The 27,008-nt window shown below is 44.4% G+C and overlaps 1 protein-coding gene across 1 annotated transcript in view; it reads right to left on the bottom strand.

Annotated features, from left to right (window-relative positions):
• Positions 1-20,621, bottom strand: part of IL12RB1 (interleukin 12 receptor subunit beta 1) — a 159,687-nt gene extending 139,066 nt beyond the window's left edge. Inside the window, exons 1-2 of the mRNA XM_075352434.1 lie at positions 20,516-20,621; positions 3,054-3,186 (exon numbers count right to left, since the gene is read on the bottom strand). Of these exons, the coding sequence (XP_075208549.1) occupies positions 3,054-3,186; positions 20,516-20,621 (239 nt within the window). The remainder of the gene's footprint in view (positions 1-3,053; positions 3,187-20,515) is intronic.
• Positions 20,622-27,008: the final 6,387 nt, after the last annotated feature.

Raw genomic sequence — 27,008 nt, 5'->3', positions numbered from 1 at the left:
GCGGCGTCACACGCTACGATATATCGGGCAATATGTCGTCGGGGTCACGGATTCCGTGACGCACATCTGGCATCTCTAGACATATTGTAGAGTGTGACAGCTACGAACGACTGTGAATGAGCAAAAAAACTCACCTTATCGTTGCTCGTTGACACGTCGTTAATTTTCAAAATGTCGGTCCTCCTTCTGTGCTCCGGTTGTTTATCGTTCCCAAGGCAGCACACATCTCTCCGTGTGACACCCCGGGAACGAAGAACACAGCTTACCTGCGCCCCGCCGGCAATGCGGAAGGAAGAAGGTGGGCGGGATGTTACGTCCCGCTAATCTCCGCCCCTCCGCTTTTATTGGCCGGCCACTGTGTGACGTCGCTGTGATGCTGAACGCCCCCCCCTTCAGGAAGAGGATGTTCACCGCCCACAGCGACATCATCCGGGAGGTAAGTGCATGTGACAGGGGGTTAACGACTTTGTGCCCCCTTGACGCACAAACGACGGGGGCGGATACGATCGCTTGTGCGATCGCCCGATAGATCGTCCCGTGTGATGCTGCCCTAAGAGCGGTATCATTAGACAATAGAATCTATTTGAATTAACCCTGAAAATTACTGTTGGTTTAATTTAACACCAGCAAGAATTGTAAATCAGTTATCTCTGGCTGGATGTCTCTAATATGATATACCTTCTGCAGCAGCTAACTCTAATTCCAGCTAAGAGTGGTATTATTAGAGAATAGAATATATTGGAATTAGCTCTGAAAAAGACTTTTGGGTTAAGGGAGCAACAGCAAGGTATGTAAGGCGAGAATCCCTGCTGTCATGCCTCTAATACACTATCCCTAATCCAGCAGCTTTCCCTACACTAAATGCAGAAAAGAATGGTATTATTATGGAATAGAATACATTTTCTATGTAGCAGCAGCAGCAAGGTATGTAAGGCAAGAATCCCTTCCTACATGTCTCTATTAGACTATCCCTTTACCAGCAGCTCTCCAATAGAATCTATTTGAATTAGTTCTGAAAAGGACTGTTGGTTTAACCTACCACCAACAGAACTGTAAGGTGATAAAACATGGTAACATACTGTCCTCCAGCAGAAACTCTCCCTATACTATTTCTGGGTACAGTGCACAAAGGATGGCATCTCCAGATATTATATAGACCCGATGACACTATGCGGTCAGCCAATCACAATCATGCCAATAGCCAACATGGCTACGACATTACCGTGATTAGCAGGCATTCCATGCATGATCTTCAGTGGCTAAAAAAGAGCCACGAAATATATGGGGCGAGGAATCAAGCATGGTGACTGAGCACAAGGATATTCAATTGAGTATTGAGTGTGGCGAGCACGTTCGCTCATGACTACTTATTGGTAAGTAAATGAAAAAGACTTACATTTCTTGTTAATTATTTTATATAATAAATAATATTATGCTGCCCCCGAGCCAGCAGCCGCCACTGCTCGGATCCGGACCTTCAGGAGTGGTGGCTCGAGGGTCTCCGGACCCGGGGGTCTCGCGGACAAGCTGAATTAAATGGGGGGACGTAGATGTACGGGCTAGGCCGTAATAGGTTTGTGACGCCACCCACGGTGTGTGGTGAGGTGGGACCACACCGCTGCTGTTACAGGGCACCCAGGGGAGATGTTGTGCAGCAAGATGTTAACCCCTCCGTGGGCAGGGATGGTGGCCCCGGGACCCGATGGCTCTGGTGCAGGGGGGATGATGACCGCAGGGGGTGTTGGTGTACTCACTTTCAGTAAAACACACAAGTCTCTGGTAAACCAAGGTGGTGGTGGCCGGTGCCACAGCCGGTTGCATTCGGGATCCCCCATCCGGCTGGTGGTCTCTATCCTTTTCCTGCACTGTTTAAGTAGAAAAGACTTCCCAGTATGAAACATAGGAGTCCGCTCCCGGCTGGATGTGGCCTAAGGAGCCGTGCCCGCAGACGCTGGCCCGTGAGATCTATGGGCCTAGGCGGTGACCTCTTATCCCTAATCAGTGGGCTGTTGTCTTCTATGAGGTATTGGGTGGGACAGGATCTCTAGTCCTGGCCTCAATCGGCTAATTAAGCAGTTCCAGTAGGTTCTGGTTCCTGGCTTCAGGGTCCGAGTACCCCCGTTCATGCTACGGGGTCGGTTCCACGTGTCGGTACAGGCGGGCTCCTACCCTGGCCCGGTCCACCTCGGTTCCACCGAGCCGTCTTCCCGTCTCCTGCTGACAGAGACCACCGTCTGCCTCCTAGCCAGTGGCACCAGGGCTCCTACCCTGGTACCTGTCAGTTTGCTTCAGACCTGACACACAGGCCTGACCTCCTCTGCACTTGACCTCCACAACTCTGAACTGATCTCTCAAGCTTTTCCCACCCCGGGCTGTCTAAACCCCTAGGTGGATGTGTTCCAACTGCCTGATCACGCCCACTGGTGTGTCTATCTGTCCCTAAGGGGGGGTGACTAGGGTTTAATGGTTGGCTGTGTGTTTCCTAGTGAGGGAAGGTGTTATGCAGGGGCCTATTTGTGACTACCTGGTTTTGCCAGGGCGTCACAATATAACTTTGACATTTGTATATATAATAAAATTGAACCTAAATTGAATAGTTTTATAATAGTCAAATGTGATTCATAGCTTCATTCACAATTCTCAAGGCTTCAGAGCTGGCTCCATGTATGCACAGAGCTCTCTGATGATTTGCATTCTGAAAATGATACTCTTTATACTAGTCAGTCACTGTATAATACTACTATTTTACAGATAATAACATAATATATTGGAGGAGGGGGTAAAAAGTTGAGCCAAATAAGTATTGGTGTGTCTTTCTACAAACTGTCAATTGGGTATATTGGCAAAAAGAATTGTGAATGCAGCTATCGACTACACTACAAAGTATTCAACTTCAATCCAAATATAAACTGTCAAATGAGGTACAAAGCTGAACACAGGGTACTTCCTTAATGAAATTGTGAATGAAAGAAAAACTAACTCAGTACTAAAGGAGGAAATGATCAATCGGTGGAGGAACATATTATATAGCTTACTCTTTCATTATAACATACCAATATTGCAGTGTAAAAATAGGATTTTGCGATTCTTCCCCAGCTCTCCAACTACAATAGCAAAAGTTATCTTGTGATGTATAATTCTGGTAGCAAACAAGATCCTCAGGAATCTTCTTATTTTCATTTATACCTGTAGAGATTAACACAATTATATTACTGGTACTATAAACCTTACATCTGTTGCCAGAGAGAGAAAATGGTGCATTAATTAACCGATGACATACCCAGTGGCATACCGTTAATAGCAGCAGACCACGCAAATGCTATTGGGCCCCCAAACCGGGGATCACATTTTCAACTGTATCAGCATACTGAATGCCAATACAGTTAAAAGCAATGATGGAACAGGGAGCCATTATACAGTTTTAAAGACTGTGTGGGGCCTTAAAACAGTTTACAGGGCTATGTGGGGGGAATTACACAGTTTAAAGGGCCATGAGAAGACCCTAACACATTTCCAGGGCTATGTGGGAGCCTGTATACAGTCCACATGGCTATGGCCATGATGATACAATTTTCGAGGCTATATGGGAGCCTTTATACAGTTTGCAGGGTTATGGGGGGCCATTGTCCAGTTTGCATGGCTGTGTGGGGTACATTATATGGTTTGGAGGGCTGTGTGGGTTCCATTATATTGTTTTGAGAGCTATTGTGAGTCTGTATACTATTTGGAGGACTGTCTGGGGGTTAATATACTCTGTGCAGGGCTGTGTGGAGACACTTAAACAGTTTGTATGGCTGTGTGGGGGTTATTATATAGTTTACAGGGTTATGTGGGGGCCATTATAACGTCTTTAGGGCTACGTGAGGGCCATAATACAGTTTGAAGGGCTATGTGGGGACCATTGCAGGGCAGTGGGGGGGGACATAATTATACTGTTTGGATGGCTCTATGGGGGCCATTATACTATTTGGAGGGCAGTTTTGGGGCTAATTATGCTGTTCGAAGGGCTGTGTGGAAGCTATTATACTATTTGACAATTTGGAGGACTATGTGGGGCCCATTATACTGCTTCAAAGGCTATGCAGGTGCTATTATACTGTTTGGAGGGCTATGTAGGTGCCATTGAACACTTTTAAGGACTATGTGGGGGCCATTATACAGTTTGCAAGGCTATATGGTGGCCATTATACAGTTGGCATGGCATTTGAGATCCATTATACTATTTAGAGGGCTATGTGTGGGCCATTAGACTATTTGGAAGGCTATGTGTGGTCAATTATACAGTTTGGAGGGCTTCGAGAGGGCTGTTATACTGTTTGGAAGGCTAGTAGGGTACATTATACGTTTGTGGGCCAATATAAAATGTAGAGGGTTGGTTGGGGACTATAATACTGTATATAGAATTGTGTAGAGTTCATCATACTGTGTGGAGACATGTAAGGGCTATTATACTGTATGGTGGGTTATTAGATTGTATGGATGGTTGTGTCTGGGCCATCATACTGTATTGGGGTAAATGTGGAGGTATCATACTTTGCAGTGTAGGGAATAATGTAGGGTATAAATTACCTAAATAAATGAACCATAAAGGGATCCAGAAAAGTATTGTTGTTAAGAAAAAAATCACAATAGTTTTATTTCTTTAATAGATATACATTAAAAACATGTGTAGTCCAAGACAATCAACTCTCCCCATATGTTTTGGTACCACTAGACAAATAGGGAAGGAGACAATAAACACACAAAAAGGGATTAAACAAGATAGGGAAAAATATATATTTCGGCAGTTCAGCCTGTAAATCCCTATAGTTTCCCTATGGTAAACTCTACCTGACAATGGAAGGTATGACAGCCTAATTTGTACTGGCACCCCCTTTCAACGTTGTCTGTCCCTGAGCAAAATCCCTGTCTAATAAATCAAAATTATACTAAAGGCACCAAATTAATCTACTGCGATAAGTAAATGCAGAATATAATAAATATGATGACATAATATGCATCGCCCCAATAAAGAATAATTTAAGTTTTCTTTATGTTGGTTGGTTCTCTATAACTGTTATGTTGATATGTTTGATATCACACAGAATCATCTGTGCTTGTCGTCTGTCTTGTTTATAATGCAATTTCAATAAAAGTTCCTTTTATATCTTCTGTGACCCTCACAAATATTATTTTTTGTCTTTTTGTGTGTGTGTGTGTGTGTGTGTGTGTGTGTGTGTGCGTGCATGCATGCATGCGTGTGTGTGAGTATGGGGCAATTAGGACTTCTGTTAAGGGCCCCATGATTGTATATACGCCCCTGAACATACCTAAACAAAAAAGGCAGTAAGCCCCCATTTAATTACAGTAGTGATAATTAACTAGAGAAAATTGAAATTTTAATTTCAATTAAAATTCCCTAGGATAGACTAATTTAAAAAAATAAAAATAATAATGTGCAGCAATTTGCTTAGCTATGAATTGCCAGTACTGCTAAGCATTTATTTGCCCAGTAAAGTTGTGCAAAACTTTGAGACCTCATAGGACTACATTAAACTCATCTTGACTTATTTAACGCAAGCTCAGCCTTGTCAAAGAGGTGTCACCATATAAGTGGATGGTCCATGGTGGTCCATGGTGCCAACCGACAGCCTGTTTGACACTACACAGAACTAACAGACATTTTAGACTTTTTTTAGTTGTAAAAAGGATCCTAAAACTATCACCATACTTTGGGGCCAGCTGTCTGACTTGCAGGTGCTTCTACACAGGCGCTGCACAAGAAAGAAGCTGTGACTTTTTCAAAAGGGTGATTGGCGGAGCTCCTTAGCTGAAGGACACTTCTGCAGGACAATGTATCATGCCAGAAGGATTGTATAGTCGTGAATTTGTTCCAGGAACATGACAATTTTACTTGCTAGACTGGCCTTCACAGTCCCTAGATCTAACATCTATAGAGCATCCGATGCACAAGTTACAATGGGCTATTCAAAGCATGTCTATATGTTCATCAAACTTGTGGCAACTGCCTGGTAAACTTCTTCCTATCTGCTTGGGTCAATATTTCTTCAAAATTATTTTAATGACTAGCAAAGTCTTTGCTAATGTACGGTGGAGGACATGCTGCCCCCCCCCCATTTGTCTAATGCTTGTATTTCTTCAAGGTTTTTCTGTGGTAACAAGTGTTAATTTCCCTGTGGGCTGCAGTACTAACCACAAGAGGTCACTGTCTTCTTTTTTACTGTTATCTAGACTCTAGTTTGGAAAGGTCAGGTTTAATCTCTAGTCAGCCAAGAAGAGGAACCAGTGTAAGAGGGTTCCTGGTTCAAGTCAGTGAAGTAGTCATCTTTGGATAGGATACAAGTTGTTTGGTGTGTGTGTGTCAAAAAAAAGAGCAAGTCCAGCCAAGAACCTTTAGTTGTGACACAGATTCACCATACAGGCAAGTAGGTGATACCTGCTAGAAAAAGACTTTTGTGGGAGTGAGTCCAGTGTTGGCCAATCAAGGTAGACCCTAGGAAGGAAAAGGATCTGCCCAGCTGAGATCACAAAAATAGGGTACCAGCTTTAGGAACAGCCCTTGTAAGGGATCACAGCTAATAGTCTGGGTACAGTGTTCACAGCATAACACATTGACCCGTGTGGTCCTGTATCAGGAAAATGGAGGTTGAACACATCTGTCTTGTCTGTATAACGTGCATTATGTGTGAATACAGCAGAATGCTGTATTCCTCACCAGATAATTGCACCGCAGTACTTGGACTGCATGGAGGCTCTCCTGACCTGAGTGTAACAGCTGCATAGAAATATGTCGTGGGCGGGGAGGGCGCTGCGCTCACCACGCTCGGGTCCGGCGCTGCTGCTGCTGCTCGGTGGCTCGAGCGGTGGGCCGGATCCGGGACTCGAGCGGCGCTCCTCGCCCGTGAGTGAAAGGGTTGGTTTGGTTTGGGGATTTGGTCCGTGACGCCACCCACGGTTTGTGGTGAGGTTGGTGCACCACCGCTGCTGGTGACGGGGATCCCGGGAGCGACGGCAGGGTGCAGCTGGGATGTTGCTTCCCCCTCCGTGGGTAGGGGTTGGTTGTCCCGGGGCCCGGTGAGGTGTGACGGGGAGGTACGGTTAGTGAGGTGCAGGGTCGCGGGGGCAGCGCGGTGCCGGATGGCACGGTGGTACTCACTCAGCCAATAACGGATGCAGAGTCTCTGGTAAAACAAACGGCTGGATGGACGGGTCCCGCAGCCGGCTGCTGTGGTTTCTCCTGGACGGTTGGTGGTGGCTGCCTTTCCCTGCACCTTTTGTGTAACTTCGGTCCCGATGGCTTCCCACCGGTAACCCGCTCCCCAGTGTGGATATATGCCGGAGGAGCCCTTTTGCCCGCAGTCTCTGGCCCTGGGAATTCTAGCTGTGGTGGTAGCTGTATTTCCCTTTTGCTGTTTGGACGGTTGCCTTCAGTCGGGTCTTGGCTGTTTGGAAACCCCTGGGGTTCCGGTCACTAATGGATTTGACCTGTTTAACGGCGACTCCAAGCCTGGTCGGGGTCCGCAGGCCCTGCTGGCTTGTGCTGGCTTCTCTTCGCTCCCCGGTTCAGTACCAGTGGGCCATCGCCCGACCCCGGTCCTACGGTTCCGCGTTGATCGGCCTCTGGCTGGTAATTAGGGCATATACTATACCTGCAGGTTACTTTATATCTTGGGGAATCCTACCTCTGCTGGGGGATACTCTCTCCTTGCAAAATTATAGTGGTATAATCAATTGAAACTGCATATTTAATCTCTGTGTTTTATTTGCATGTACAGTTAGGTCCAGAAATATTTGGACAGTGACACAATTTTCGCGAGTTGTGCTCTGCATGCCACCACATTGGATTTGAAATGAAATCTCTACAACAGAATTCAAGTGCAGATTGTAACGTTTAATTTGAAGGTTTGAACAAAAATATCTGATAGAAATTGTAGGAATTGTACACATTTCTTCACAAACACTCCACATTTTAGGAGGTCAAAAGTAATTGGACAAATAAACCAAACCCAAACAAAATATTTTTATTTTCAATATTTTGTTGCGAATCCTTTGGAGGCAATCACTGCATTAAGTCTGGAACCCATGGACATCACCAAACGCTGGGTTTCCTCCTTCTTAATGCTTTGCCAGGCCTTTACAGCCGCAGCCTTCAGGTCTTGCTTGTTTATGGGTCTTTCCGTCTTAAGTCTGGATTTGAGCAAGTGAAATGCATGCTCAATTGGGTTAAGATCTGGTGATTGACTTGGCCATTGCAGAATGTTCCACTTTTTTGCACTCATGAACTCCTGGGTAGCTTTGGCTGTATGCTTGGGGTCATTGTCCATCTGTACTATGAAGCGCCGTCCGATCAACTTTGCGGCATTTCGCTGAATCTGGGCTGAAAGTATATCCCGGTACACTTCAGAATTCATCCAGCTACTCTTGTCTGCTGTTATGTCATCAATAAACACAAGTGACCCAGTGCCATTGAAAGCCATGCATGCCCATGCCATCACGTTGCCTCCACCATGTTTTACAGAGGATGTGGTGTGCCTTGGATCATGTGCCGTTCCCTTTCTTCTCCAAACTTTTTTCTTCCCATCTTTCTGGTACAGGTTGATCTTTGTCTCATCTGTCCATAGAATACTTTTCCAGAACTGAGCTGGCTTCATGAGGTGTTTTTCAGCAAATTTAACTCTGGCCTGTCTATTTTTGGAATTGATGAATGGTTTGCATCTAGATGTGAACCCTTTGTATTTACTTTCATGGAGTCTTCTCTTTACTGTTGACTTAGAGACAGATACACCTACTTCACTGAGAGTGTTCTGGACTTCAGTTGATGTTGTGAACGGGTTCTTCTTCACCAAAGAAAGTATGCGGCGATCATCCAACACTGTTGTCATCTGTGGACGCCCAGGCCTTTTTGAGTTCCCAAGCTCACCAGTCAATTCCTTTTTTCTCAGAATGTACCCGACTGTTGCTTTTGCTACTCCAAGCATGTCTGCTATCTCTCTGATGGATTTTTTCTTTTTTTTCAGCCTCAGGATGTTCTGCTTCACCTCAATTGAGAGTTCCTTAGACCGCATGTTGTCTGGTCACAGCAACAGCTTCCAAATGCAAAACCACACACCTGTAATCAACCCCGGACCTTTTAACTACTTCATTGATTACAGGTTAACGAGGGAGACGCCTTCAGAGTTAATTGCAGCCCTTAGAGTCCCTTGTCCAATTATTTTTGGTCCCTTGAAAAAGAGGTGGCTATGCATTACAGAACTATGATTCCTAAACCCTTTCTCCGATTTGGATGTGAAAACTCTCATATTGCAGCTGGGAGTGTGCACTTTCAGCCCATATTATATATATAATTGTATTTCTGAACATGTTTTTGTAAACAGCTAAAATAACAAAACTTGTGTCACTGTCCAAATATTTCTGGACCTAACTGTACTTGGGTATGACTCTGTATATTGTATTATATATTGGTATTTCCCCTATATATTCCCCTACCTGTATGAATTATACTCCATAGTGCCTCCCTTTGGCTGGTAATTGGGGCATATACTATATCTGCAGGTTACTTTACATCTTGGGAATTCTTACTTCTGCTGGGGGATACTCTCTCCTTGCAAAATTATAGTGGTATAATCAATTGAAACTGCATATTTAATCTTTGTGCTGTATTTGCATGTACTTGGGTATGACTCTGTATATTGTATTATATATTGGAATGTTGGTATTTCCCCTATATATTCCCCTACCTGTATGAATTATACTCCATAGTACCCCCCTTTGGGTAACAGAGGATAGTCCAACCTTAACGGAGGTCTGGACATTTTTTGATATGTGGCTTTATGCTTTTTAAATGGTTTTAAAAGTGTGTGACCCTGTGTCCTATTTGAAATAAAGTACTTTTTCACATAATTTGGTGTATCCCTCTTATGTGCACACTTCTTTTTCTCTTGTTATAACTGGCTAACTTTTCCCTGCGCTACTCTAGTTGATTGACAAATCAAATTTGATCATTTTTCCCTATTTAAAAAAGTCTAATATTTTTCACTAATTTATTTGCCTTGGGTCTCTTTATCTAAATTTAAGAAAATATGAAAAAGTGGGAAACTCTAATATACAGTATGAGGAGAGCCAGACAGGGCCATAGAAGATCAATCCAGGAGCAGGACTGACTGCAGTGATCCCAAAGTCATAACAGCAGGGACCTTCTTTTCCTCCAAAACCCCATATAAATAACTACACTATAACTCGATAATTATTATAAAACGATTTCTATAATATATAATTTATAGTATAACAAGAAAAGAAAGGCAGTTAAAACTTTGACAAAAAAACACTTGTCCCTAAATGCCCTGAAGCACTTAAACAGGCGAGTCTGCCTACATAGTTGAAACATTCTGGTGGTTCCTTTTTTAAACGAATAAAGGATTTTAGTCCAGCACCTGAAGATGGATTATTCCAATTCCAAAATATTCAAGGACTTGATAAAATCATTATTGTTTATTATGTATAAAAATACAAAAAATTAAAATCATTGCGTCTTACGCGTTTCAAGCCTAAACAGGGCTCTTACTCATTTATTAGTGTATAAAAATACAAAAAATTAAAATCATTGCGTCTTATGCGTTTCAAGCCTAAACAGGGCTCTTACTCATAGCATGCTATGAGTAAGAGCTCTGTTTATGCTTGAAACGCATAAGACGCAATGATTTTAATTTTTTGTATTTTTATACACTAATAAACAATAATGATTTTATCAAGTCCTTGAATATTTTGGAATTGGAATAATCCATCTTCAGGTGCTGGACTAAAATCCTTTATTCGTTTGAACTCCCGGGAACCGGCCCGCTGACTGTCCGTGCACTGATCATTTAAATCGGCCACAGCAAATCCAAAGGTGAGCTGAACCAAAAACCCTTGTCTTCCTTTTTTAATTGAACAGCCGCTGTGACTTGAATTTCTACAATGAAATATCAATTATTAAAACAAACACACAATGAGAAGTAAGAGCAGGACAAGAGCACCTATGGGAACCGAAAGGGAAGAGGAAGAGACTGGCAAGCAACGGGCGTCTTAAACCAAGAGGAATGGGCTGTGCTAGCCCATCTGGCTATTATTGGTCTCATTGAAAAGGTACTAGCCCCTCTAGGTATGATAGGCCACTTTGAAAAGGTAAGCAAACATTTATCTTTTACATTCAGGAGGGAGGCCACATAATTACCCACTGACCTTCATTGGGTGGGGGGAAGGGGACACTACAGTCAGTGACTTATTTTAATCAGTGTAGTGCCATCGAGATGGGGGCGACCTCAAAGTGATAACACCAAGTGACTCCCTTCCCTCCCAAGGATAGGTCATCAACGTCTGATCAGCCGGATCCGCCACCTAACACCCCTGCCAATCAGCTGTTGTTGGTCCCGGCAGCGGCAACAGGCAACCAGAAATGCTATTGATTAGAATGAAAGACGAATGAGCAGTAAACTGCCACGGCCACAGCCACTACCAGAAAACAGAGCAGCGCCGGATCTAAGCATTTCTGGCTGCCTGCTGCCACCACCGTGACCTATAACAGCTGATCGGTGGGATTGCGGGGTGTTGGACCCCGGCCGATCAGACATTGATGACCTATCCTAAGGACAGGCCATCAATGTAAAGGTAGTGGACAACCCCTTTAAGCATTTATGAAAAATAGCATAGAATTGAAAATTCCATCAAGAGGGAAGCATCTGTATGAACCAAGAAGAATTTACCGCCACATACTCAACATAAAGGAAATCTGTCAGCAGGCTTTTGCTAGCTCATCTGAGAGCAGCATGATGTAGGCAAGGAGATTCTGAATCCAACGATCTATCACTTAAGCCCGCTTTACACGCTGCAATATATCTTACAATGTGTCGGCGGGGTCACGTCGTAAGTGACGCACATCCAGCATCGTAAGGTACATTGCAGTGTGTAACAGCTACATGCGATTGCGATTGAACGGTAAAACGTTCATCGCACGCACATCGTTCATTTCTCTAGAATTGAACGTCAGATTGTTCATCGTACCCGGGGTAGCACACATCGCAGTGTGTGACACCCCGGGAACGATGAACAGATCTTACCTGCGTCCTGCGGCTCCAGGCCAGCAATGCGGAAGGAAGGAGGTGGGCGGGATGTTTACGTTCCGCTCAGCTCCGCCCCTCTGCTTCTATTGACCAGCTGCTGCGTGACGTCGCTGTGACGCCGAACGTCCCTCCCACTCTAGGAAGTGGACGTTCGCTGCCCACAGCGAGGTCGTATGTACGGGTAAGTACATGTGACTGGGGTTAATCGTTTGTGTGGCACGTTCAACAAATTGAACGTGCCGCACATACCATGGGGGCGGTTACGATCGCATACGATATCGTATGCTGGATCGTAACGTGTAAAGCAGGTTTTAGATTAGTGGCTGCAGCAGTTCTGACACAATGTACATTTGTAGCTTTAGTTATGTAGCAGAGTCCACAGAGCTGTCCCTGTCCACAACAGGCTCTTTATAGAGATTGTACATTGACTGTAAGGTGTCAGAGGAGGGAGAGTGCCAGACAACATGGCACCAGCCAGCTGGCCACAGCATTGATAAGGGTCCAACTGCTAAAACAAACATATCAAATGAACAAAAGATTGGACTGTGACAAAACAGGCATGCCTGGACATTCTGTGTTAACCCTTACAACATGCTGGCTTCAGTTTATATAGCAAAAACCTTCTGAAGGATTCCCTGTAAATAGTTGGAAACTAATTTAAATTGGCAAACTGAGCCTGAAACTGAGTGTAAGGAAACTCAAGTGCCCCATGCCTGCTGGGTCTGTTTTTGATCTGCTAATATGGAGATGCATCTCGTTTTACCCAACAAAAACGTTGTCAAATAGTAAGCAATCAACTGAACTATTTTGTTTAACTTGGAATTAATTAATTAGTTAATACACAAGGCCCCAAAAATGAAATTATGAACACGGCTGACAAAGAGATGAAGTGGGAATAACAAAACAATGGTGTAAGGAACATTATATGACCAGTTAAGAAGAGATAAATAGGGCGTCATCCTTTCACTGTCCAATGGGCTCATCACCAAGGATGCTTTCCACTATACAGTAAGGGCAGCCAGGGACTCCTCTGATGGATATAAGTAGCTCAAGGGAAAATCTGGGTGTGATAAAAGAATATAGTCCTCTGGGTTCCTTCCAGGGATTCATTTTACTGTCCACTAGGCTCATTCTCAGGGACCCATTCCAGTGTCCAGTGAGCTCACCCAAGAATCTATACACCATCCACTGAGCTTGCCAAAGGACCCATCCACCATCCACTGAGCTCACACAAGGACCCATACACCATTCACCGAGCTCACACAAGGACCCATATAGTGCTCACTGAGCTCACCCAGGGACCCACCTTTACTTTACGCACTTTTAATGTTTTCTGAAAACCCAGGTACCTATATTTTCATTGTATACTGAGCTTACTCAAATTAAATTTTTGGAAGATAGCCGCTTTTATTCAGATAAAACCCATACATAAAACATTTTTACATAATTAAAAAATGTTTCCCTGCTCTTTTGTGCAAGGAACAGGAGGAGCACTGCCAGAGTTATACAAAATTAGCTCCGACAGGCTACTGGTGAGCATTTTACTGACCAAACTATAATAAAAAAAAGCCATCAGAATGGCGTAACAATCACAAGTACGACAGGGCCCGGCAGGGTTAGGGACCCAGCATCAGTCCAGCACAGAAGCAGCCAGCTCCTCTCTGTAAGAGAGAAACTGCACTGTTCAGTGACAGACCACGCAGCTGCTATGGGGACCATGAGTCAGGGGGGCCCTGTGCTAGTGGCAGCACTGGGCCACCCTCGCCCGCGGGCCCTTGCCCGTCATCGCACAAAGTAATGTAGTTGTATGGAGCGGAGTGCTCCGCTCTATCTTTCATCGTTCTCCCCCTGTGCTTGCACTCAACGTCTCAGTACAGCAGAGCGCAGTGATGTCACTAATGGTGTGCTGATACATGCAGAGTGCAGAGCGCATGACGGGAGGACGCTCTGACTGGAGCAGTGGGGGAACGAGGAGAGGTAAGAACTTGTTTGTTTTTTTTTTAATCAGTGCATACACGGTGGCCAGAGGCCTATGAAGGTGCATTAAATAATATGGGGACTGCATAACATAATATGAAAATAATATGAAGGACACCTTATACATGGACTATGGGGGTGCATTATAATACATAGAGGACTATGGAGGTACATTAAATGGTACGAGGGCTGCAGAATATAATATGGCGGACTATGGGGATGCATTAAAAAATATGGAGGACTACGTGGCTGCATTATAATATATGGAGGCCGATTAAACAGTATGTGGGCTGTATAATACAGCATGAAGGAGATCTTATACATGGACTATGGGGGTGAATTATAATACATGGAGGACTATGGGAGGTGCATTATAATAATTGGAGGGCTATCTTATACATGGAGGAGTATGGGAGGTGCATTATAATATATGGAGGACTATGGGGTGCATTCTAATATATGAAGGGTTGTGTGGGACCCATTATACTATATGGAAGGCTATGTGGGGGCCACTATAGTATTTGGAGAGCTATATACAAGTGGGGACAAAGAAAAAAGCATGAGTGCTGAGGGAAGGAGGTTCTCTCCCTCAGTGTTCAGGTTTCCCATGCTCTCATATCATGGGAAAACAGTGCTGAGGGAAAGATGTATATCACAGCATGGGAAAGCTGAGTACTGAGGGAAAGATGTATAGCAGAGCATGGGAAAGCTGGGTGCTGAGGTAAAGATGTACCGTATTTTTCGTTTTATAAGGCGCACCGGATTATAAGACGCACCCCAAATTTAGAGCTAAAAAATGGTAACAAAAAAATGGGGTCCGTCTTATAATCCGGTGTTGTCTTACCGGCGGGGGGCAGCAGTGGTGGTGAAGCGGGGTCACAGGAGGTAGAGGTTGTGCTGGCAGCCACGGCGGGTTAGTAGCGTCAGCCGCAGCAAGTCCATGGCGGCAGCAGCAGTCAGTGGCGGCAGCAGCGGCGGCGTCCGTGGTGGGAGCCGCAGCGGATCTGTGGTGGGAGCCGCGGTGGGTCCGTGGCAGCGGGTGACAGGTGGAGCAGGCCCGTGAAGTAAGTGTCTCAGTGTGTCCGCGGTCCCGCTTCAAATGATGGTGCCTGGAGCGGCGCATGCGCAGATGGAGCTCTCATCCAAGGGCTCCATTTGCGCACGCGCTGACTCCCGGAGCGGCGCGTGCGCAGATGGAGCTCTCATCAAAGAGCTCCATCTGCGCACGCGCTGACTCCCGTCTCCATCATTTGAAACTGGGACCACAGACACACTAGGACACCTGCCGCACAGCCACCCGCCCGAAGCACACACACACAGAGTGACAGCGAGCAGGCCGCCCGCCCGCACGCAGAGGCAGGCGGCACCGACAGGCACCCAGATGCCCGCACGCACACCTGCCGCACGCACGCACAGAGAGGTAGTCGGCACCGACGAGTACCTGGCTGCCCACCCGCACAAACGTACAGAGAGGCAGCCGGCAACAACAGGCACCCGGCTGCCTGCACGCAGCCAGAGGCACCCGGCCGCCAGAACGCACCCGGTCGCAACACAAACAGCACTCCGGTAAGCTGTATTCGGATTTTAAGATGCACCCCTAATTTTCCTCCCAAATTTTTAGGAAGAAAAGTGCATCTTATAATCTGAAAAATTCGGTATATCACAGCATGGGAAAGCTGGGTGCTGAGGGAAAGATGCATAGCAGAGCATGGGAGTAGGTGTGTGCTGAGGACAAGTTGGATATCCGAACATAGGAAAGCTGGGTGATGATAGAAAGAGATATTTCAGATTATGAGAAACATGGGTGCTGAGGGAAAGTGCAATAGAGCACAATGCAGCTAGATGGATATTGACCAAATAACACCAGAATTGGTAGGTACACCATTGATGCCATGTTCTCTTTACAAATGAGAGCCGTTTCACAGTGCTCTTGTGTGACATATGTTAAAGAATCTGAAGACAATCTGAATATTATCCTGCTTGCAACATCATCCAGCATGACCAATTTGGCTGTGGGTTAGTGACGGTCTTGGAGGGCCATATAAACCTCAATGTCATAACAGTACCCTGACTACTGTTATGCACCGGAATGACATCCTCAGAGCTCTTGTCCGATCTTACAGAGGTGGGCCTGGGTTCCTTCTAGTGCCTAAAAAAAGATGAACCTCATGTGACCAGCATGTGTAGGTTGTTCCTGTTTGAAGAAGACACTGATGCTATTGACTAGCCCTCACTTATCTCATAACTGAAATGAGTTCACCACCACTGGGACATAATGCGTCAGTGCATATGACAATGTCAAGTAATGCCACAGACTGAGAACTCACAGATCTTAGGGGCACTTTGCACACTACGACATCGCAGCTGCGATGTCGGTGGGGTCAAATAGAAAGTGACGCACATCCGGCGTCGCAGTCGATATCGTAGTGTGTAAATCCTTTTTGATACGATTAACGAGCGCAAAAGCGTCGTTATCGTATTATCGGTGTAGGGTCCGGCATTTCCATGAATTGGGAAATACCGATGTTACGATGTTGTTCCTCGTTCCTGCGGCAGCACACATCGCTGTGTGTGAAGTCGCAGGAGCGAGGAACATCTCCTACCTGCGTCCTGCGGCTCACGCCGGCTCTGCGGAAGGAAGGAGGTGGGTGGGATGTTTACGTCCCGCTGATCTCCGCCCCTCCGCTTCTATTGGCCGCCTGCTGTGTAACATCGCTATGACGCCGCACGACCCGCCCCCTTAATAAGCAGGCGGTTCACCGGCCAGAGCGACGTCGCAGGGCAGGTGAGTGCATGTGAAGCTGGCATAGCGATAATGTTCGCTACGGCAGCTATCACCATGATATCGCAGCTGCGAAGGGGGCGGGGACTATCGGCTTGCGATGTCGTAGTGTGCAAAGTGCCCCTATGTCTGGGAGGAGAGATTTCTGCATCACCATGCATCATATCATTAGGAACATGCCTGGACATTAATATCAGGTAAGATTTTCATCTGAAAATTTTTGTTTATTCAGATCCTTTGTATGATTTAAATGTTCCCTTCCATTTTTTTTAGCAGTGAATAATGCTACAGAAGACTTGAACAGAAATGTTTACTATATAAATGGTAAATATGACATTAAATTCTTAAAACTAATTGACTTAAGCCCACACCAATTATGCATCTCCTAGTGTCTTATTTGCTTAGTCAGTTATGTAGAAGTTACAGAGATTTCTTATTGGCATGACACTTCTGATCACTAGCTCATAGGATGCACAATTGTTGTACCTCATTTCTATTACTATAATTTTGACTGATAAAAAAGTTGTCATGAACTAAGTACAACTTGACAACTTGACTTAATGATCTGACGTTCAAAAAATGTCAGTATTATGTAAAAAAAAAGGTTCCTAGACAATTACATTTACAAAATCATTTTGTAATCAGTGTGTATCAATCTTCTCATAACTATGATGACCTCACTCTTTGTATGCAAAGTGCTGATTAGCCCCTTTCTGATTCTATCATTGGCTAGTTATGATTGTGTTTGAAATATATTTTCATGCAACAAGATTAAAAGCGCTCCAAACTTTCAAGGGAATTTGTCAGCAGGATCAACCCTCCTAAGCCTTCTACGTGGGCAAGGATGTCATACAAAGTTGATTAAAATGATACTTTGATGTCTGCAATCTTACAGTGCCTTGTGAAAGTATTCGGCCCCCTTGATTTTTTCAACCTTTTCAAACATTTCAGGCTTCAAACAAAGATAAAAAAATTTATGGTGAAGAATCAACAATAAGTGGGACACAATTGTGAAGTTGAACGAAATGTATTGCTTTATTGTAGCGCCACCTTTTGCTGCGATTACAGCTGCAAGTCGCTCAGGGTATGTGTCTATCAGTTTTGCACATCGAGAGACTGAAATTCTTGCCCATTTTTCCTTTGCAAATAGCTTGAGCTGAGTGAGGTTGGATAGAGAGCGTTTGTGAACAGCAGTTTTCAGCTCTTTCCACAGATTCTCAATTGGATTCAGGTCTGGACTTTGACTTGGCCATTCTGACACCTGGATATGTTTATTTGGGAGCCATTCCATTGTAGGTTTTGCTTTATGTTTTGGATCATTGTCTTGTTAAAAGACAAATCTCCGTCCCAGTCTCAGGACTTTTGCAGACTCCAACAGGTTTTCTTCAAGAATGGTCCTGTATTTGGCTCCATCCATCTTCCCATCAATTTTAACCATCTTCCCTGCCCCTGCTGAAGAAAGGCAGGCCCCAACCATCATGCTGCCACCACCATGTTTGACAGTGGGGATGGTGTTTTCAGGGTGATGAGCTGTGTTTCTTTTATGCCAAACATATCGTTTGGCTTTTGTGCCCAAATAGTTCGATTTTGGTTTCATCTGACCAGAGCACCTTCTTCCAAATGTTTGGTGTGTCTCCCAGGTGGCTTGTAGCAAACTTTAAACGACACTTTTTATGGATATCTTTGAGAAATGGCTTTCTCCTTGCCACTCTTCCATAAAGGCCAGATTTGTGCAGTGTACGACTGATTGTTGTCCTATGCACAGACTCCCCCACCTCAGCTGTAGATCTCTGCAGTTCATTCAGAGTGATCATGGGCCTCTTGGCTGCATCTCTGATCGTCTTCTCCTTGTTTGACATGAAAGTTTGGATGGACGGCCGGGTCTTGGTAGATTTGCAGTGGTATGATACTCCTTCCATTTCAATATGATCACTTGCACAGTGCTCCTTGGGATGTTTAAAGTTTTGGAAATCTTTTTGTAAGCAAATCCGACTTTAAACTCCACAACAGTATCACGGACCTGCCTGTTGTGTTCCTTGGTCTTCATGATTCTCTCTGTGCTTTAAACAGAACACTGAGACTATTACAGAGCAGGTTCATTTATACGGAGACTTGATTACACATAGGTGGCTTATATTTATCATCATCAGTCATTTAGGACAGCATTGGATCAATCAGAGATCCTCAATGAACTTCTCGAGTGAGTTTGCTGCACTGAAAGTAAAGGGGGACGAATAATATTGCACGCCCCAGTTTTCAGTTATTTATTTTTTAGAAAAGGTTAAAATAAGCAATACATTTTGTTCAACTTCACAATTGTGTCCCACTTGTTGTTGATTCTTCACCATAACATTAAAATTTTTATCTTTATGTTTGAAGCCTGAAATGTGGGAAAAGGTTGAAAAATTCAAGGGAGCAGAATACTTTCACAAGGCACTTTATATATTATTCCATAAAAATTCACATTTTTTAAATATGTAAATGAGCTGTTAAGATCTTAGGGCTGGACAAAGATCTTCATAATAATCTGCCTCCAGAGCTTATTTTAAATGAAAAGGAATTACCAGTATGAGTCATGTAGATCAGGAGAGCAGACGTTTTGTCATTACTAGTGATGAGCAAATATATCCGACACTATTTGTTAATTGCACAAATATTAAAAGGTATTCAGGATATTTTTTACTGTAATGAGAGGGGGGATCGCAGATATCAAGTGATCAGGTTATACAACTCTCATTGACCTGTATGCCTACTGACGGGTTTTTCTTTCAGTTCCCATGGTCCCTCCATAAGGATGCCTTTAGAGTTCCATAATTAATTTTGGTTTGAAAGTCAAATCTAGAAGATGAGCTTGTTGTGAATGCCAGCCAACCTTGACTTTCTGCATAGACGACATAAGGGTGCTTTACACGCTGCAACATCACTAGCGATAGCTAGCAATGTCGTGCGCGATAGCACCTGCCCCCGTTGCTGTTTTGTCATGGGGGTGATCGCTGCCGTAATGAACAATATCGCTACGGCAGCCTCACACGCGCATACCTGCTTAGCGACGTCACTGGAGACACCGAACAATCTCTCCTTTAAGGAGGAGGTTCGTTTGGCGTCACAGCGGCATCACTAAGTGGCCGCCCAATAGCAGAAGAGGGGTGGAGATGAGCGGCCGGAACATGCCGCCCACCTCCTTCCTTCCTCATTGCCGGCGGCCGCAGGTAAGGAGATGTTCGTCGTTCCTGCGGTGTCACACATAGGGATGTGTGATGCCGCAGGAACGACGAACAACCAGCGGCATGCACCACCAACGATATTATGAAAAGGAGCGACGTGTCAACGATCAACGATTTTTGACGTTTTTGCGATCGTTGATCGTCGATCCTTTTAGTCACACACAATGATATCGCTAACGGCGCCGGATGTGCGTCACGGAAACCGTGACCCCGACGATATATATCGTTAACGATATCGTTGTGTGTAAATGTAAAGTACCCTTTAAACTTGTATGAATTTAGTATTGCTGAACAGTATTAAAATGTTAATACATACAATATTTAAAAATAACAACCACAATACTAGATTGACATATTTAAACTTTTTCATTTAGATCTAAAATGTAGAATACTTTTACAAGTCAATATGAATGCATGCAGTGTCTAGAGCGCCTTACCTGTCTGTTGTCCAAAAGAAATATAAATTAGTAACAGCATCCAACATGATATATTGTTCCCAGTTCTGGAACCAGTATGTGCTAGCACCTTACTCATCCACATCATGGTGTGAAGACCTACAAGTCAATTATGAGATGCTCCTACGACAATGAGAATTGTAGACTGAGCCAGAGGATCATCTCTTCACTGCAGAAGTATTTCTCATAAATAGTAACTGAAATCATAAATGGGGAATATAGGTGACAAAATGACAAGTGTCTTAAAAGAAGTTTACTGCTGTGGTTTGTAGTAAGATGTCTCTGCAGAGTGAGGAGGTGTATGTAGAGCAGCTGTGACATACTTAAAACCACAGCCAAGCTAAGCATGAGGCAGATACAGAAAAACTCCTAGTGCCTTTCAAACTGTGGCGTCCTTCAACTATCCGAACAGGGATGTGAAAGGAGCGTGGCTTCAGTCACTACATTGTGCACCTGGTCATCTCATAAGTCAGTTCTCTTAGTATGGAAACTTTGTAACGGAAGATTTTTCACTTACAAATGCAGGGTGAACTTACTGTTCCTTCAAGACAACACATGACTATGCAGTAAATGGAAAATTAATTATGTAATCGGCAAGAAAGTGGGAAATTCCTTAACTAATCCAAATTAGTAAAAACAACATCATCTTTCATTATACATGTCTTCTGTTTAACTTGAAGGAAGTATAGAGATCTATTCTAAAAATAGGCTGAAAGTATAAACGGTGATCGAATATTATCTCATACAGGTGGCACAGTTTTAGCTAAGGACAGTCAGTCATATTACACGTAGGTAGAACAGATATAGTCAGATAGAGAATCGTATCAATTGTTGGCCATAAATCCAAGTCTGGGGTTCAAGAAAAAAAAAAATGGTTTTATTAACTCTTTCACAACCAATGACGTACCCATACAATATGGTTGGAAAAGGGTACCCAATTTATAACATATGGGTACATCATGGATATTGTGTGGGTCTAAAGGGGGTCAGGGTTACGCCCACCGCTGGCACACTTAAGGGTTATATTTAATGTATTCTAATGTAAATGTATATTGTTTAACACTAGAACTACTGGACTCGTGACACCTATATAGAAATACATAGTGCAAAGTAGTCAAAATGACTACCTCAGTAGTTCTAGTGTTAAGTGGCTACCAGGTGGCAATGTGGCTTAGGAACAGCAGTGCTGACACCTGGGTAGGCAGATTAGGAGTTAAGGAAGAGGCATATAAAAAGGACATTATGAGGGAGGAAGGGTAGCAGAGTCCCCAGTAGGAGCTACAGAGAAGAATCCCAAACCTATATACTTTAGTTATCGATCCTAAGGGTCACCTCTATGATTGCGGACACATGGGATCCTGTACATAGAGGATTGTGTAACTGCGTCCCCAGAAGTGGGGTATAGTCCAGCAGTCGGGGAGGTGTCTGTTTTCCTGGATACGAATACCCTAAGAAATTCCCTGCGAGACCAAAGGTCAGTTGTGCCCTCAGGAGTAGGATAGGTTTTGGTACTAGCCTAAGCACGAATGGAGGAGTCCTGTCACACGTAGCCCCTCCATCATGCAAGCAATCCCTGTTGGTGGAATGTATAGACTTAAAAGACTATTTGAATTGGTTTACATATTGTTACAACGACGGGGGCGGGTGCAATCGCATGCGACATCGCTAGCAATCGCTAGCAATGTCGCAGCGTGTAAAGCACCCTTTAGACCATGCCAGGAGCATCTTCTATTAATGGCAGTGCATTATATCAGTGATCAGAGTAATGAAAATTAAAGTCCCATCGAGGGCCTAGGTAAAACAGGTAAAAAAATGTTGTAAAAAAATTGTTAAAATATTTTAACCCCTCCCCAAATTAAGAAACAAAGTATTATACGAATAAATAAGTATATATTTATGTAAAAACAAAAATAAACAAAAGAAGTGAACAAATTTGGTATTTCCATCTCCGGAACAACCTGACCTATAAAACTGTCACACTATTTAACCCCTTCAGTGAACACTGTAAAAAGGAAAACAAAAAGTGCCATAAAACTATGCTCTTTCATTAAATTGCCAAACTAAAAGTGGAATAAAACACGATAAAAAAGATGAACGTCTAGAAAAATTGTATTGCTAAAAATGTCCCACATAGAAACAAGCCACCAAATAGCTCCATCACCAGCAATATAAAAAGTTATTGTTCTCAGAAGATAGCAATGCAAAAACAATTATTTTTTCTATAAAATAGTTTTTATTGTAGAAAACCAGCAAAAAATAAAAAAAATATATAAATATGGTATCGCTGTAATGGTACTGACTTTAAGACGGGCTTTGCACGCTGCGACATCGGTAACAATGTGTTACCGACGCTGCAGCGATAGTCCCCGCCCCCGTCGCAGGTGCGATATCTTGTGATTGCTGCCATAGCTAACATTATCGCTACGGCAGCTTCACATGCACTCACCTGCCCTGCGACGTCGCTACTAAGGGGGCGGGTCGTGCGGCATCATAGCAACGTCACACGGCAGGCAGCCAATAGAAGCGGAGGGGCGGAGATGAGCGGGGCGTAAGCATCCCGCCCACCTCCGTCCTTCCGCATAGCCGGCCGGGACGCAGGTAATGTGATGTTCCTCGCTCCAGCGGCTTCACACACAGCGATGTGTGCTGCCTGCTGGAATGAGGAACAACATCGTACCATCGCAGCAGCGGCATTATGGAAATGTCGGACCCTACACCGACCATACGATAACGACGCTTTTGCGCTCGTTAATCGTATGTAAAAGGCTTTACACACTACGATGTCGAGAGCGACGCCGGATGTGCGTCACTTTCGATTTGACCCCACCGACATCGCACCTGCGATATCGTAGTGTGCAAAGCCCGCCTAAGAATAAAGCGGTCTTATCACTTTTACTAAATGTGGGAAGGCATTAAAAATAAACAAATAAAGCAAAAAGAATTGTAGGTTGTAGTCAGACAGCTGTCACTCAGCGTGGGGGCGCGTCTGACTGCAAACAATCATAGGCGCCGCTGGGTGCAGGAAGCAGTGAATATGAGATGAACCTAAAGAGCGGCACTTTCAGAAGCAGGAGAGGCCGCTGGAGCAGCGTGACAGTCGCACCGGTGATCAGTGAGTATGAAGCGGAGAGAGACAGAGAGGCAGAGACAGAGAGAGAGAGAGAGAGAGAGAAAGAAAATAGAGAAAAGTTGGTGACCTGCATTTTTGTTGACAAGAATGGATCCAAAACACAACAAAAACGTGGTACAAATGCACAGCTAACATTTTAGTTACGTTTTTGATACACCTCATTCATTTTAAAGGGGAGACAAAACGTGACCAATACGCAAAAAGAATGAACATGCTGATTTTTATTTATTAAAAGATTTTGACAAATATTTGTGAAATAAAACGCTGACAAAAAAAATGCAACGTGCGCATAGAAATTCTGATTTTTCATACTTTGCTGGGGAAGCAAAAGCATACAGTTTGTCATTGACACAGTGCAGTTTAAAATGCGACGAAAAAGCAAGAAAAAACGCAATGTGTGCACATAGCTTTACAGTATATGTTGGAGGTGTGACATTGAAGTGACAGTAGATGGCGCTGCCCCATCAGTGCATAGTTAATGTTATGTATTTTAACTTGTTTCATACACTGGAGATCAGAGAACAACACAATTTTCTAAATGTTAAGGTCATTGTCTAGTCCTATGTGATTATATCCTAACATGAGTAAACTAGCAGTATTTTAAGCTTATTTCATAAATTGAATTGATTCCAAAGCACATAATAAAAATGTAAATAAGATAAATGAAAAAGATCACTGTTCAAAATTAGTGAACACTTTCAGATACCTGCACGTTATTGGTGTTAATTTGGCACCTGGTGCTAATTTCCTTAATTATCTGACAAACCCTATGTAACTGGCAGCCTAACTTTCAAGTTTCTACTGACTTTGCAAAAATGGTGTGCCGTTCCAAAGTGACTGAAACCCTCCGGCAGCAGGTTGTCCAGATGAAGGCCAAAGGGGTGACCCTATCAGCCATACCCTCTTTATTTGGGATCTGCTGCCGGGCTACCCATTGTTTCATCTATCTCAAACATTCACCCTTGTCTTGAGCAAGCCTCCACTCTTCTTTAGTTCATCCCAATGATTTAGTGGGCACACAGGCCTCTCCGCTTGTCAATGCCGCCATCACTACAGGCAGGAACGTCCGGAAGTCAGGGGTCTCTTCCTCTTCCAAATCTTCATCACGATCCCCTAAGGGGACCTCGATAGTTACCCTTAACAGACCGTTAGCGTTCTCTACGGTGGCCCAATACCGGAGGCTGAAGTCAAACTTTGCTAGGCGAGCCACCCACTTCTGTTCTAGGGCTCCCAATTTGGTGTTGTGCAGGTGTGGTAGCGGGTTATTATTTTCCGGACCCTGTCAAGAAACCCGCAAATTTCTCCATCATGGCCCAAACCAAGGCCAGCAGCTCCAGACGGAAAGAACTGTAGTTATGGGGATTCCTCTCTGTGTCTCGTAGGGACTGGCTTGCATATGCGATTACTCTCTCCTGACCATCTTGTTCCTGGGACAGGACAGCCCCAAGCCATGGAGACTACCATCTGTATAGAGTAAAAAAGGCTTGTCAAAATCCACATAGGCCAGTATAGGTGCCATGGTCAAGGCATCGTTCAGGGCCTGGAAGGCTTCCTCCTGTTTCTGAGCCCAAGGGATGGCTCGATTCTTCGGCGTGCCTGCTGTCCCCCGTTGCAACTCATTGAGGGGGCCCGCCAACTTGGCAAAGTCTGTCACAAGGCGCCGGTAGTATCCTGCCAGGCTTTCAACTCTCACAAAGTCCGGGAAGTCGGTCATTGCCGAATAGCCGCCACCTTTTCTTGGGACAGTAATACTTCATCTTGTGACACCGTATGGCCCAAATACTCAGTCTCCGTCTTGAAGAGTTGGCACTTCCTCGGTTTTACTTTCAGATTGTGGGTCCGTAGCCTGATTGATATCGCCCCGTAGCGGGAGGTGGCAGGTAAGTCCGATAGGGTATTGTGGAAGCAGGAAAGGAACTTAAGAGGCGAGACTGCTCCTCATGTCTACAGCTGGGGTAGTGGCTATGCCTGATAGGGATGTTGTGGAAGCAGGTAAGGAACTTCAGGAGCGGGGCGACTCTTCATGTCCAGCTCCATCTGTATCAATTTCTCTTGCATGCCGGTCAGGAAATTCTGTAGATTTTGTACTGCCTGAGCGAGGACTGTCTCTGATGCAGAGCCTCCACTAAGACTTGCGGCGCGGTAGCGTACCACCCCGGAGGTGTAGATTTCTTCTCTACTTCGGGTCACCGCCTCCGCCAGAATTTTCCGGAATGAGAGGGTTGGGTCCACCCGGGCACTCTCTGACAACGCCCTTCATAGCGAGGTATTGTAAAGCCCCAGGATGAACTGATCACAAAGTATCTCATCCACTGACTCTAACCCGACTGCCTGGTTGCCTTCTTTCTTCTGTATTTCTGCCATCACCTCCTGTGTTGCTGTGGCATATTGTGTAATGTCCTCTTCCTCCAGCTGCAGCCTCGAGAAGAATTTAATCTGGAGATGACCCATATTTGCGTTGATCTCTTCTAGGAATGCTAGCTACTAGCTCCTCTAACATGTTCAGTGTGCTTTCTGGCTGAAAGTAGATGCCTCTGCAAGTTTCCGCTTCCAAGGCTGCTAGTTTGATGTCTGCTTCCAGCTCAGGGCCAATCCCATAAACCTTAAGTACACTGTGCAGCCGCGAAACCCAGTCAGACAATAGCATGTTCTTTCCATCAAATTTGGGCAGGACATTAAATATAGTGCCCAACAGGAGAGTCCTGCAGGGGTGCCACCATTTGCCGCTGCACAACCGGCCAAATTAGCGCCAGACACAACACTTCCCTCATGGCTATCTGCAGCCTCCATCTTGATAACTGTAACCCTGCTCGCAGCGACACTTGAAGTGATGGATCGAGGGCCCACCACTCTGCAGAGCAAGTCATGGGTTCAGACAGACTTAAGGGGTAAACTAAAAAGATAATTTATTTTATCAGGGAAACAAACGGGAGCTGCAGAGCAGCAGCGGGGTAGGGACAAAAAGGAACAAACAGTAAAAGAGACAACTCCAATACAATCGTATATAGTTTAGCTGAGGCGGGCAGGCCAGGTCGCCACAACTAGTACAGTAAGCAATACAACAATGTGCACATTACCTTGAGAACGGCGGCAGCTATAGGCATAGAAGTGATGTCTAGGTATAGTAAAGTAGCCATTAGCTACGTAATGAAACCCCCTATAGCGCCACCTGGAGAAAAACAACGAAGTTAGCATTTTTATCTCAAAAACGGAACGAGATAGAAAAAAAAAAAGTAAATTAACTAAAAAAAAAATAAAAATTGTAGGGCATCATCAATTCAATACGAATCGATACCTTGCATACAAAAATGTTATGATATGAAACCCATGACCCCCCAAAAACAT

Source organism: Anomaloglossus baeobatrachus, chromosome 1, assembly GCF_048569485.1.
Source record: "Anomaloglossus baeobatrachus isolate aAnoBae1 chromosome 1, aAnoBae1.hap1, whole genome shotgun sequence".
Classification (NCBI taxonomy): domain Eukaryota; kingdom Metazoa; phylum Chordata; class Amphibia; order Anura; family Aromobatidae; genus Anomaloglossus; species Anomaloglossus baeobatrachus.
This window is presented reverse-complemented; position numbering and strand designations above follow the sequence as displayed.